General features: G+C 38.4%; 1 protein-coding gene and 1 long non-coding RNA gene across 3 annotated transcripts in view; one reads left to right on the forward strand and one right to left on the reverse strand.

The window, feature by feature from the left end:
• The window catches only part of slc38a9 (solute carrier family 38 member 9), a 25,589-nt gene extending 11,205 nt beyond the window's left edge, over positions 1-14,384 (reverse strand). Inside the window, exons 1-12 of one of the 2 annotated variants that reach the window (XM_015016761.1) lie at positions 14,298-14,384; positions 11,356-11,499; positions 9,963-10,092; positions 9,609-9,727; positions 9,458-9,521; positions 9,240-9,333; positions 7,616-7,786; positions 6,876-6,935; positions 4,278-4,484; positions 3,260-3,367; positions 2,699-2,805; positions 1,814-1,927 (exon numbers count right to left, since the gene is read on the reverse strand). In XM_015016761.1, the coding sequence (XP_014872247.1) occupies positions 1,814-1,927; positions 2,699-2,805; positions 3,260-3,367; positions 4,278-4,484; positions 6,876-6,935; positions 7,616-7,786; positions 9,240-9,333; positions 9,458-9,521; positions 9,609-9,727; positions 9,963-10,092; positions 11,356-11,453 (1,272 nt within the window). In that variant the 5' untranslated portion in view covers positions 11,454-11,499; positions 14,298-14,384. Of the gene's footprint in view, positions 1-1,813; positions 1,928-2,698; positions 2,806-3,259; positions 3,368-4,277; positions 4,485-6,875; positions 6,936-7,615; positions 7,787-9,239; positions 9,334-9,457; positions 9,522-9,608; positions 9,728-9,962; positions 10,093-11,355; positions 11,500-13,992; positions 14,100-14,297 lie in introns of those variants that run through there. The other variant, XM_015016762.1, reaches the window with a different exon arrangement.
• On the forward strand, positions 7,789-14,796 carry LOC106935999 (uncharacterized). The gene is made up of 3 exons (XR_001422030.1): positions 7,789-7,803; positions 10,534-10,536; positions 14,649-14,796. It is a non-coding gene; the product is annotated as an uncharacterized LOC106935999 (long non-coding RNA).
• Positions 14,797-14,872: the final 76 nt, after the last annotated feature.

Consider the following 14,872-nt stretch of genomic DNA (forward strand, 5'->3'; position numbering starts at 1 on the left):
ATAGTCAGTGCAAAGTGGCCTAGAAATTCTTTGGTGGGGGGCGGTGAGGGACGTGGATAAAAGCTGGGGGGGCGCTGGCCCGAAAAAGGTTGAGAAACACTGAGTTAAAGGATGTATTTTTTACACTTTAATGAAACAGTTTATCAAAAAAAATTGGTTCTAAATGAGGAAGAAAGTTCTTAAATAAGGACAGGAGTTTTACAATAACATTCAGAAGTTACAAACACTTGAAATGGTGTACTGAGATAACTTTACTAAAAACATATATGCCAGGGGTGGGCAATCCTGGTCCTTGAGGTCAGGTGTCCTGCAACTCTTCGATGTCTCCTTGGCCCAACACACCTGGATCCAACAGCTGAATCTCCTCCTCAGTGCAGTCAAGTTCTCCAGAGTCCTGCTAATGACTTCATTATTTGACTCAGGTGTGTTGAAGTAGAGACACATCTAAAAGTTGCAGGAGACCGGCCCTCAAGGCCTGGAGTTGCCCACCCCTGAAATATGCCAAATGGTGGAAAATATTTCCACAGCTTCATAATATTTTTGTTCCTGAAGAGATCCAATGGGAGATGGAAATATTCTGATGACTTTATAGATAGAATTTGTGTACAAGTACATATTTTTTAGGACCAAACAAAGAGTCAATAGGGAAAATGTTTTAGACCATTAAAATATTTCAGACTAAGACAACTAGGAATCATTAACATATATTTCCTCCATTTTTACCCATCCCAGAACTCATCTACTTTTAAGACGAGGCTTGAAACTTTGCTTTTTGATAAAGCTTATAGTTGGGCCAGCTTGGGTTATCCTGATGTATTTGTGCTTATGATGTTATAGACTTAGGCTACTAGAGGATGAACTGTTCACTTTCTCACTTTCTTCTTTTACTCTCCAATTTGCATTATTTGCAGTTTTTTCATCTGTTAAATTTGTTTTCTCTGTTATTTTCTCTCCATTGAAGCTACACTTGGTCTGGCGTACTGATTGGCTGTGATTCCTTCCTGGAGGAGGGCATCGGCTGACATAATGCTGCCATCAGCTGCTCTGCTTTGAACTTTTTACTTTCATGAACATCAAAATAATCCTACATCAGTTCATCAGTTTCTTCTTGTTCATTCTGTTCTGTCTTCTCAAACCCCAAGTCAGTCTTGGCAGATGGCCACTTGTACTGAGTCTGGTTCTGGTTCTGCTGGAGGTTTCTTCCCATTAAAGGGAGTTTTCCTCATGCTCAGTATGAGGGTTTGCTGTACAGTCAGTGATTCAACGCAAACGATTGTCTCTACATGCTCATCCAGGAGGAGTGAACGCTGTCAGGCAATGATTTGATGCAACCTGATGGGATTCCTTAGAAACTTTTAATCCACTTTGAATAATTAATTTAATTTACTGTACTTGAAATTATGTTTTTGTAAAATGCCTTAAAACCACATCTGTTGTGATTTGGTGCTATATAAATAAACTGAATTGAACTTCATCTGAACCATTATAACCTCATGTCTTCTGAATGCATAACAATGAATACATGATAACTTGTATTCAGAACTTGTATATGGCTTTCCATATATTACATACAGTACCTTGATTGGTATCTAAAGAAATATTACTAATGCAGAAACACATGAGAATAACTAAAAACATAACTGGATGTTGGCAAGACGAGATAAAACAGTACTATGTTTATGATATGTTGATTTAGCTTTAATGCTACAGTATATAGAAAAGTGACCTTTCTGTACATAATGTATAAAGTTTAGAAAAATAATTCAAAAAGATATAAAAAATAAAAAAAAAATCAAACAAGTTTACGTCTTACTGGTTCAATGCAGTCTTTGGAGAGAGGAGGTGAGGGAAAGGCAGCAAAGATCAACACGCCCACATACATATATGTCCCTCCAACAAGAAGATAAGCCAAGGACAGGTCCCTTACCTGCATGGAAGAAAAACTGTAAAGGATCCATGTGGAATATTTGAGCCTGAACTCAGTTTGAATCAAAACTAGATTTAAATTATCAACAATAAAAATCCTAAACGCTGATGAAAAGTAGTTGACCTGGTTGGTGATCTACTGTTGTTTTCCACCTAGAACAGTTGTTGGTGGACAGTTTCTACACAACTTGATCACTTTATGTAATTTATGGAGTTGATTCAAACAGATTGCAAAGATGTAAAATGTTATTCACTTATTGTGCCAATATATTTGAATTCCAGAAGAAAGATTCAAACCTTTGCACTTTTCTACTGAAGTGTATTAGGATTAATGAAATACTGCCTGAGCAACAGGTTCTAGCAGCATTATAGTCTACTTAAAATGGGACCCACTAAACATCTGGAGCAGACGGTCATTCATATATTTACAGAAATTGTCTCAGTGGAAAAGGCAATATTACCAGATGTGGTAGTATCCTAACCTAACATTCTGTTATACTTTAGATATTTAATAAAATGAATTGTAATAAAATCAGTGGGCCCAGGCTGAAAGGACCTAAAATATTTAACAAACCAATTTCTTCACTACTTCTTCCATCTGCATTTGTTGAAATAGTAAGGCAAATAAAGAAAATAAAGACAGAAAAATAAGTCTAATCAATTTCAAGGTCATTTTCCTCCAAATTCTTGATTGGTCTATTGGTCCAGCCAGAACCACAGAAAAGCTTGTCCCGCTAATTTTGTCAGCAACAGTAACTGAGCACAGACTCACATTATTTTCTTGGTTTTTGTTGCTCTTCATCAATGTGATGATGCAGTTGTGAATGAAGAAGGCCAGGGTGAGGACACCAGTCAGCTGAGGAAAAAACAACCTGAACTCTGAAGGAAGAGGAAAATCACAAGTCTTAGACGAAACATAAGCATCACAACCAAGATCTTCATATACAAGACAGATTTCACCAAAACAAAGATCACTGTGCTGGTATGTTCATATATTTAGTGGTCTATCCAGTTTTGGTAAACACTACATCTAAAACATTTTAAAGACTTGTTTTTAGTTTTAGGTTAAAAAGAACAAAAGATCAAAGTAATATAACAGCCAGATAAACTTTTTAGATTTTTTTTTATTTAAAAAAGAAGTAGTATTTAAAAAAATAAAAAAATAAAAAACATCCTCTAATCTCCCCCACCCATGTTCATCTAAAAGATAAAAAAAAAGTAATTCATTCAACATGGTTAGCAGGTACATGGGACATTTTTAGCACAATGTTGATAAAAGCGTGAGCATTTGTCACAGCTGTGGCAGAACAGGACTGAGGAATGGCAGATCTACCTGGAACGTAGAACTGGGATGGACCAAACCAGTGGAACTCTAGGTGGAAGCCAAGGTGGGAAGCTTTGATTGTGACCAGCACAATCAGATAGATGACTGATATAGTGCCTAGAAGAAACAGAAAATTCCTTGGAAAAACTGACAAACAAGTAGATTGTGTAAACCATTAATTACACTGACTACAACTACTAATTACCATGTAATTATAGAAATGCTACATAAGTGAAGAATAAACTGACAGTAAGCTAGTAGCTTTTGATACATCAATACATCGTTGATGGACAGCCATGGAGTCCATCAATGGGTCAGATGATGCACATTAAAGTACCTAATGAAATCAACATCAGCAGCTGTGACCACATATGTAAAAGTAGCTGTTTGATGCTTCGCCTCAATCTGCAAGTTGCAATAAGATCATTTCTAAACAATTGGAAGTTTGTTATTTAACAGAAACAGCTGGAAACATTTAGGAAGGCTGCCAACCTTCCCAGGAGTGGATGTTCCAGTGGTATGCAGTTCCTTCTTCTGACTCATTCATCCAGACTGACAAGTTACTGAGGCTCTGTGCTGATGTCTGCCTAAAACAGCAAGCTGTCACCACATAACCAGCTAATTGCGCAACAGCCATACTGTCATATACAGGCCAACAGAGGCCTCAGACTGATGCTACAACACAATATTATGTTCTGGACTTTAAGTCCTGACTTTAAGCAGACTGTGTTTCATTTATTATCATAGGAGGAAGAGGGTGGCCTTTTCAACACTATAGCATATACGTCAGTGACAGGTCTGGTCACTGACTTCAGTCTGGTTTTACTCCAGACTGCAGTGGTGTTACAATTAAGGACCAAAGAATGTGCTGAACACTCGACATATGGTAAAATGCTGAGTTCTAATCTTTCTAATGAAAATCTATGCTAGGTAGCTGAAGAACAAACTATTCGCTCACTGAGTCCCAAATTTTTGGATAAATGCCAAAACTTCCTGAAAGCATCCCAGGAGCTTGGGCTCCACTTACCAAAGAAAGTGAACCTGGCAAAGAAAGAGGCAGAGCGAAAGCAGAGCAGTGGCAGCAGCAGGATGATGAGGTAGAGAGGGATGGTGCTGGTTTTACTCCAGTAGTGATCAAAGCTGCTCCCAGATGAGTCATTCCCAGAGGAGCTGCCACACAGACTGGTCATGGAGTCATTTCTTCCAGGGTGAGTTTTAGGGTATGGGCAGATAACTGGCGAACACATCAACAAGACATCACCACAAGCATAATTAAAACAATTACACTATTAACAATACACAATTAGAAAGATTCAGATACCTACACTTTAATTTGGGTTTTACTTTTCACCTCACTGCACAAACCTCACATATTTTACATTTGGTCGAGTCACCCTCATTTCAGTTAACCACAATATCTATTTCATTCCTGAAGTGTGGGGTAGGGTCAGTGGTGGAACTGGGCTGTTATACCAGTGGTGGCCATAGTTTTATTTGGGGGTACATATTCATAAATATTCTCTCTCTAAGCTGGTACCTAAACAACAACTCAGACAAGAGATGCAGTCTTACTCTCTACATGCTCCACCCACTGCCCTGGCAGCATGGGCGGGCATTGCCCGCCCACAGAGTCAGCCACACCTGCCTTGGGATGGAAGCAGTTTATTTTATGTGAGTGTGATTGTTTGTTTTGTTTTTTTTTGTTTGTTTTTTGGGGGGTGGGATGGAGGGGTTACGTCATAGAGGCAAAGTTTCTATTATTTTCATCTTGATTTGATAAAATATGGACTCCCACACTGTAGCTGTGTCCTCTATCCCCCACACATTTTTCAGCTGTTACAAATGTTTAATCTGTTAATATGTTGTAAAGTAGTTTCCCAAGTCATCGTTATACATAACATGAGCGTCAAGACGCCTGCGGTGGTTTTACAGATGGAGATATGCTGCTGTGCCAACTTGCACATCGTGTGTGTTAGAATCTTGAAGCAAACCAGCAACAGGCAAAAAGCTTTGTACAGTTTTTTCCAAACAAGTTGAATGAGTTGAGTAATGTTGGATGTTGATGATGTTAGTAAAACGATGACTAGATAATACATGCCAGTACATCACACTAAGCTCATTAACAAAAACAAGCTAATAAATTTGTTATCCATGTTCAGAGGTGGGTAGTTCTCAATCAGTCAACCAAATCAAATCACTCAATTAAATTTTATTTGATTGTTCAAGTTCTGGTTCATTTACTTGAGTAATGTTTTTTTTGGGGGGGGAGTACTTAAGTTTTACTGCACTGTACTTTTTACTTTTACTTGAGTAATCTTATGAACTACTGCTACTATTGACTAGGTTGAGTCTGCATTTAAAGAAATAGACTTTAAAGATTGGACACTTTAGATTTTTGGATTTGTGTAATGTATAAACTAACATTTATGCAAATTTGAGCATAATTACTTTGCATGTCATTGTTTACATCATTATTAATGTTCTTTTGTTTGTTTTTAAGATTTTTTTTATCCGAGAGTGGTCAGACAGGAAAGCAGTTTGTGAAGAAGGGGAAAGAATGAGAATGTGTAAAAAGGTTTGACAGGTGAAATAAAAACCTATCATCATCACAGAGCCTGGCCTTTAACCTGGATGGCTGTGAAGGATCCTCTTTGCTCCAAAACACACAGAATTCCTTTTAGGCAAAAGATCTGAATTAGCAGCCTCGTTCACACATCATCAGAGAACACATACAGAGGAGGGTAGGGTGTGCTGCAGAAAACTTTTAGCACCAACACCACTGCTACTCTGTTCATTCCATGCTGTTGGCCTGAGTGTGTAAGCCTAACCATCACATCCCTGAGCCAGAGCCTGCTTCAAATAGCACTGATTTAACCACAGCAAACTCTGAAGTGGGATTGGTGAATGTAACTCTGTGGAAGTGATCAGGAATTTTGCCTAGGTCCATGTGCTTCTTTCAGCCATTGATGGATGGATGAATGAATGAATGAATGAATGAATGAATGAATGAATGAATGAATGAATGAATGAATGAATGAAGTTCCATGTGACATCACCATATGGTGGATGCCACCTTTAAGGTGACACCAACAGGTTCATTATACATCAAATAAAATTATTCCAGATGTGCGAATTAATTATAAATATTTTGCTCTTAAGATGCTAAAATCTGCAAAATATTTCATATTTCACTGAACACAATTACCTTATCATGCATTTTGAGTAGATAGTCAGGAATAACCTTTTGTGACAAGCTAAACCTGTTAATAAATAGAACTTTAGGGTCTAAAACAGTACATCAAATCTTGGAGCCTGGTTGTAAAAAAAAAAAATGTTTTTAAGACCCAAAGGAAATAAAAAATAAAAAAATAAAAAAAACATTCTCAGATTTATCACTTTTGCCGGGTTTAGAAATCTCATGTAATGCACCAAAATTATATCTGATCATAAGAAAGAGAAATAGAGAAAGCATAAATGAAAATTGATTTCTCTTCTTGTCTGCATTCAAGAATGGTAATCAACTCTTTTTAAAACTAATTGAAAGCATATGGTTGTTGGTGTAGAACAGTCTTTAAAACTACTCAGAAATGTTACAAGTAAAAGTTTCCTGATGCAGGTTCCTCACCTCTGTCAGAACCATTGGTTCCATACTCTGAATCGGATGTGCTGACGTTGTGAGCGTGGTCTGCAGACGTGAAAAAATAAGAAGAATTTAAAACACTCATTTATGAATTCACTTTCACAATGTAAAATTATTTTTATTTCAAACCACTGCTGGACAGTTAACTAAATCCATATTTATACAGGGCCAGAGTCTAGGTATTCAAACACCTAGACATTCTCAAAGAATAAATCTTTTAAAATGTTTTAATGAGGGTATGTGTGAACAGCTCAAACTTCTGAGTACAGATATTGCCCAAGATAAAATTTTTATACATTGTTAAAATGGTCGCATGACCTTAATGTGACTTGATAGCTGCATGATCAAAGCAACACCCTGCCTACAGCTTCAAATACAATAAAGAGTCAGCCCTTAAAGACGTTTCTGGTTCCAGTTTAAATGAATGAGCCACTTCCAAGAGGATGTATGAGCTGAACAATCAGGGCTGAGTCAGCATTTTAGATTTGCTGAAGCAAGCGTTGAGGCAAAAATGGAAACTAGCAATCTGAAGTGGACATGGCCCACATGACTTCACGAACAAACCCGTAAAGAAAAACTGCTATCAGACTTTGGAATTACATGTTTATGAGCAGCAATGTTGCACTTTGGTAGATCATTTGAAAACTTCCACACAACAGCACATACCAGACAAGATTTAAGACAACAGGGTAAACATGGAACATTACGGTCATGTTTAAACTTACTGTAGATGAACTGCCCAGTGTTGTAGAGGAAGTTGGACATTAGGACCCAGTATACCACCATGGCTCCAACAAGAGACACCATGGAGAAGACCAAGCTGGACCACTGGCCAAGCTTTCCAAAGTAGAACCTGCAAACATCAGGGAATTCCCAGCTGGATGTGTCCACACCCCCTGAGCAGAACAGCACAGTATTTTAGAGCATATCAGTTAAATTTCTTTTCCAGAGGAATATTCCCTTGTTAGTTAAGACACAATACCTCATTGCTGGATATTAAAGATACAATGTGTTGAGTTTACACATAAGGAATTTTAAAATGAATCTGAAAACTTGGTGTCTATTTGGTGTCTACCAGCATGTCTGAACAGTACAGAATAGTAGGTTGGGAAAATCTCAAAGTAGGACATAGTCACAAACAGGTGGCAGCACTATGTCCACAGTGGATGAATAGTTTCCTGGAAAGACCTGCACTCATCTTCAGTAAAGCTCATGAGAAACATTAGAAATGGAAGGACGGTGATATAAAAAAATGTTTGGTGAAAACTACACCAGAAGGCTATTTACCTAGTAAATCTACAGATATATGGCTCCCTCTAGATTCCTGCACTGTTTTGTTATAATTAAGTAGTACATAAAATCATCAACCTGAGAAATACTCTGTCAGAAAAAGTTTTGTGAGAATGTGAAGAGAAAGAATGACTTGGACCAGATCACTCTTCACGCTTTTGTTTGTTCTCACCATTGACTGCACTCTTCAGACAATTAAAGAAACAGATTCTACATTTAAGTTTCCACAACATTAATTTATTAATATCAGTAGAGCTGCATGACGTGAGGAAATTGTGTAGCTGACTTCTTTTTTTCCCTCTATCCATCATCTGTCCTTCCATCACTCTGTGACCTTTAGCATTTTGGAGAAGATCATTAGTGTCTGATGTGAACATCTGCTGCCCTGACACTCTGTCCAGGGTAGAGTGTCAGTGGGATATGTCCAACTGGCACAGATTTGATGTGCCAGTTGGACATAATATCTGTCCAACTGGCTAAATATTATGCTAGCATGAAAAACACAAGTCAACAGAACCTGGAATACATTAGCCAACTCCAAGCAGTCCTTTTGATATGAATGTTGCACACACTGATATTTCCATGATAATTTATTGTGTAGCCCTTCATATCAGTGGGAGCATAATGCCCTAGGGTCTTGTCACATCATATGTGGAAACTAGTAGAACCAGAACCTGTGAAACTACTACACCACGATATAAAATGAACGCATCAACAGATAACGGGCCTCCCAATTTTACTCACCATTCATAGTTCTCACAAAATGTCAAGACTGGACTTCAATCATGCTTCAAAACAACACTAAGGAATTTCTTTAAGCTCTTATAGTCACCTCCTCACAGTTCATTAAGCCACCGCTTAATGATGAATAACAGCAAAGTGATAAAGTCCTAAATGGTAACGTTGTTTTCCTAATGAAGGATAGTACAGACCAAGTTTGTTCAAATTAAAAAAAAAAAAAAAAAAGAACATCTATCCTGTACAATACAATATCATCCCTTACTTCATTAAAGCAAAACAAGGAGAGGACTAAAGCAGAAGAGATACTGCTGGACTTACTAATTGCCTTTGGTGATTTGATGACAATGTAACAGCAGTACAGCATTAGCAGGCCAGTGAAGATGAGGATGATGATTCCCAGAGTGAAACCAGCCTGAAGAAATTAAGTGAATAAAAAAAGTCTATTCAATTTTCAGGAAGAAATCTATGTCCAGCAACAGCTGACTTAATGTTAGCATAAAGCCACAAACTGAGGAAAACAGTAAAAGGTAGGCGACCTGCTTAATACCCCATGGTATGCTGAGTATGGACGTCCCCATCATGGTGTTCCATATGGCAAAGCTGCACGGAAACACACGCAAGGGAATCAAAGTCCTGAAGACGAGGGCTCCACGTTCAGTGACGCTGACTGAAGCAGTGAGATCTTACATGGTGACAATGCTGGGGTTCTTAGCAGCCTGCTCACTGTCTGGAACTTTGAAAGCCGTCCCGAGAGGGCTGTAGACGTACATCTCCTCTGCTGTGGGGATCACATGGTTTGGAGGACTCTGGAGGAGCAAATGAAAACATCAACGCTTTCAAATCAATGACATCTTCAGAGAAATAAAGACAAACATTCACATGGCTTTAATTCACAGCTGGAGCAATGATGACAATATGAAAAACATAAAACAGCCATTTTATTATCATTTCTTCTCCAATTTTATTGGCATACAGTAAGCCAGGAAATTAAATGTCATTTAAAATCATTCTTTGCTATAGCGACAAAGTGACTTAACCTACCAGCATTGTGTCAGAGGACCCTGTCAGTCTGCTGTAGTAATGGACTCTACTGTTCAGGATGGCAGCCTCAGCAGAGATCCTCTCCTGAGGGTCATCACTTACAATGTTCCTGGGCTCCACATAGAAAGGCCTGCAACACCACACAAATCACAGCATTGCCACCTTTACTTTTAATTTAAATTCCCCAAAACAACTTGGTGCTAGTTCAGAATGTTTATCAAGTCCAAAGTCAGCAAAGAATATGCTAGAACATCTTACAGCACCTCATGCTGACTGCATTTTCCAGCAGGACTTGGTGCCTGTTGCTACAAGTACCAGTACCTGCTTTAATCACCATGGATCCCAGTGCTGGATGTGCAGGTGAACTGGTCTGACCAGAACCACACAGAGTCTATGCGTCAAGAGGAAAAGAAGAGAGAGAAGGTCCAGCAAGGACACTAGTAAGGCAACCTGGGCTGCCTAACAGATCAGCTTCTTGCAGTCAGAACAGTGAACAGTGTCCAACTGATCACAGTCATACCATACTATGCTGTACTACTGTTCTGCAGAAATTCCCTGAGTAAAAACAAAGACTGTTTGTGAGCTGTGAAAGGGTGTGTTTGTAATCTTTAATGTGCTAGAAACTTGTTGGTCCCTGTGAAATACCTAACTGGATTAAAACTGACACAAACTGCTAACAGAGAGGGGAATTATGCCAAGGTGGTGCCAATCTCACAAGTCCATCATAGAGTTAGCTTCCTAGAAAAGCACCATGTTTGTTTATTATCATGCAATACCCTCAAGGAAAAAAACACATGCACTAAAAGCATTCCAAAACTGAACTAGGTGGCTTTTATACTGAAAATCCTAAATGTCTCTGAATTTCCAGAGGTTGACATTTAAAACTTTATTTTATTTAATTTTACAGAAGACAGAAAACATTTGTTAAAATAGAAAAGTAACTGAGCTTATGAACAGTTGTGACTAAATCCTTATTTTAGGTACATCTACCGGATGAACATACAAGATATCTGGCTAAGGGTCGGGCCAGGAGCCTTACACTCCTCCTCCTGGTGGAAAGACACAGCTGAACAGTTTATGGTCCCCAATGTTTCAATTAGTTTAATTATAAATAACTGGACTTGAATATTAAAATGAATTATATACCGTAACTCATAAAGAAATTTGTTGTCCATTCTAAACTTTGCAGAGAAACATTCTTTTTTAGATTTGGTTTCTAAAAAACCAAATCCATCTGGAAAGCAAAACTATCCTCTCATCTCAGAATGGACCACTGTTTGCTTCAGTACATTCAGCCATTTTAAAAACCTTTGAAGTCTTTGATATTTCACCACTAATAGCCAATTTTGGTATTCAGACCTTCTGCAGCACACAGAGGTTCTGGGGTTTCTACCGTTTAGTTCTGATGTCCAGTGACCCAGCTGAGCCTCTGTGGGAGGGGCTCTCCCCAGTGGGATCTGGGCCCGGCAGAGGCCTGCAGTCATCCTCCATGGTCCTTAACAATCAGCCAGGCATCAGCCTTCAACTCATCACCTGTCTGGAAGGACAGAGGAAGATTCACGTTAAGAACAACCAGTACTTCAACAACAGAATGTCAAAGAAATTATATTATGAAGCATAACAATACAATTATTGCTGAATATTGCACAGAAGTTATTGACTGCAATTTACCCAGAAGTTTTTTCCCATCATAGTAAAGTTCATTCAATTCTCTCGGAGTGATGTGGGACACAAGTTTATGTGAAACTACAGATCTGATGCTGCTCTTACACCTGAATTTCCCCTCTGTGGGGCAACAAAGGATATTTCTATTCCAGTTGATTTCTAAGTTTATGCTGGGAAGAGAGAGCCTGCTGGCTGGTTTAAACTTATCTAATGTGACTTAGACAGGTTTAAACCAGAGATGTTCCCAACCAATCCATTCAACAGCAGTGTTGTTGTTACCAAGCTAAACATCACAGAAACTTTGTCCATTACAACAGCAGCTTCTATCATCAGGTTCTACAAACTAATGGACTCAAAGCCGCATCTAGAGTTTATCCAACAGTGTCTTTAGAAGTTCACTGGGTGCTGCGCTACCTCAGCATCTGTATTTTTTTTATAATGGAACAACAGAAAGGCAAAATTAGGTCATTTAAATAATATTCCCTGCTCAGTACTCAGTTTCTTTCACTGACACACATCTTCCACTCATGTGGCTCTAAAGAGCTTAAAGGAGGAGCTTATGCAAACTCTAAAACTGGATGAAAAAACTGTAACTTCATATTTAAAATTAGCTTTGTCCACCTCCACCAATGCAATATTTCATTGTTATCCTAACTATGATATATGCAACACATGTAAACTAGACAGAGTAAATGATTCAGATAAAGTTAGAAGAATTATTTTTGGATTCTATAAAATAAGTATGCGAGAGCAAGGCTTAGAGAATTAAGGGGACATTGTTTAATGATAAAGAGAGCCAAAAAAACATCGTCATCAAATCAGTGCCTTAACAACATAGTCACAATTATTTCCCTTGTATTTGTGCCTGCAGTAAACCCAAGTTACAGCAAACATATTTTGGAGAGATGAGATGAAATGGTCATGCAGCAGCTGACCAAATGAAGCTCTTCAGAACAAATCACAGTCAACAAAAACAGCTCCACTGAAAGCATGTTCCACCAGTGTAAGAGAATGTTTTATCAGCAAACTGCACACCTTCACATTTCTGGGGAACAATTTTCTTAACCAAACAAAGAGGCTGTGTAAAAAGAGGAATGTCTGTGCTCACACTGCTAGTTTTAGTGAGATTTCATGTTGAAAACTACCAAAGAGGTCATGCTTGTAGGGCTGCACCGATTGCAGTTTTTTGGCCGATTGCCGATCTATAAAAAGTCTGACCTTCGGATTCCAATTTTGGGCCATAATGATTTTTTTTTATCTGAATGTTGATAAATATAGCAAGAAAGTCGCTGAGTTAGTGACAGTGGAGTGACTATTGTTAACTGTAACATGCAGACATGACCTGGTGGTCTGGCCTGGCAGTCAAACCTCTCACAGCAGATTAAAAGAGGGCAGTAGCTGATTTTAGACCTTTGCTGAGGCAGATGAGATGGATGAATCAGGTCGGCTTCACATGTAAGCATCGGCCCTTCACCAATCTCCCAAAAGTAGAAAATCTGGGCTGATTTGTAGGCTGGCCGATTTATGGATGCATCTTATGCACCTAATGCTTTTATTGCATTAAGGTAGAAACTACAGTACGTCACAGCTTTTATGCTAAAACACACTTATTGTGCTAAGTATTGAATAATTTTCTTTAAACATGGCTTGATCTGCACACTAGCCTGATTTGATTAAGTGAGTTGGACTCCACATCACTTCTGAGAAGGCTATTCAAGTGAAAGTTTAAAAAAAAACTTTTCAGTGTCTACGACCACAATGAAACTATCTTACTCAGATGTTTAAAATAAGGAAGTCCAAAGAAAAGGGAACTACAGAACATCCCATTCAAATTGTGAGATATTTAGTCATCCAATTAGTCAACATCAGCATTTAACATGAAGATCTGAAGCTGTGATGGTAATCTTTTGTGCATAATTAGATTATTAACAATAAAACATCAAACACAAAAGGCATTAAAGTAAAAATCCGGTGAGTGACAATCAGTGACAACAAAGGTTAGGTCATTTCTGTGTACTGATATAATCAGAGCAGTTTAGAAACCCTCAGTGATCGTCCCTGTCTGAGCTTGATTACAACTGTGTATTAAAAATTACTTTAGATGTTTTTATCTAAAAGTTACATAACAAAGTCTAACTGGTTTTAGACTTTATCTAAAAAACAATACTTTTATTTTAGATCTCAAACAATAATTAGAACAAACCATCTATACTAGTTTAGAATAATTCACAAGACTATTGATTAACTTAAACAACTATCCGCAATCTGCTTATCCGTGTGACCAGCTGGATGCGCGCGCTCCCAGGCAGCAGCGTCTGGAAGCAGATGTTCTCTTATTATCTGAAACCCCAAATCGCCCCCTTACCGAACCGCAGAACCAGTTGGCAAGAACTGAGGTGGCCTGGACCTGCTTCTCATCGCCATTCCTCCCAGCGCATATTAGCACAGTTCCTGTCGTTGCGCTCTTAAGTGCCAACAATATTAGAATGTGTGGGTAACACACTGCAGCTTCCCGTGTTTTACCTGACTTCGACCCTACTGTCACAGCTAAAGCTTCCAATTTAAAGTTTTTCTGCTAGTGAAACGTCGAAGGAGCCGCGGCCTCCTGTCTCCGGTAGTGTAAACACAGCGAAATGTTCCGGAAAAGGCCAACCTTATAAAGTTACTAACCTGTGGACCAGCGCAGAGGAAATAAAGCGGCGTTAGCTCCACAGCTACACAACACTCCGAAAATGCTGAGCGTCATCCAATCAAATTCATTGTCAAGCACGTGCAATGACGTCACACGCAGGGCCGCGTAAGTAAATATTGCAGACTCCCGAGTCAAATATAAAGGTAAAAATCTTGGTATTTCTATTACGAAAGAAGAAAACCAAAGGTCAAATGAAAATTTAAACCCCGTTGTTGCTTTAGTCCAGAAGAAATTTAATATGTGCATACAGAAAGATTTATCCATCTCTGGTCGTTCCTTACTTTCTAAAGCCCAGCGTCTTTCCAGTTTGGTACAGCTCCACACTAGAGGCTAAAAAATTAATTTATATACATATATACCAGTGATTCTTGAGAACAGGGACAAAACAGATCCTATCGATAAAGCACAAAATTTGAATAAAATATACACAAAATATATATTTTTTTCAAATATCTGACTAAACTAACCTGGGTCATGTGAGCACAACAATGTATGTTTTCCTGGTGTTTGCTGAATATTTTTTTATTTTAAACATTGTAGTAGGTGGATGGTG

The sequence above is a fragment of the Poecilia latipinna genome, unplaced genomic scaffold (assembly GCF_001443285.1).
Source record: "Poecilia latipinna isolate Pla-1442-1.1 unplaced genomic scaffold, P_latipinna-1.0 Scaffold2059, whole genome shotgun sequence".
NCBI classification, from domain to species: Eukaryota; Metazoa; Chordata; class Actinopteri; order Cyprinodontiformes; family Poeciliidae; genus Poecilia; species Poecilia latipinna.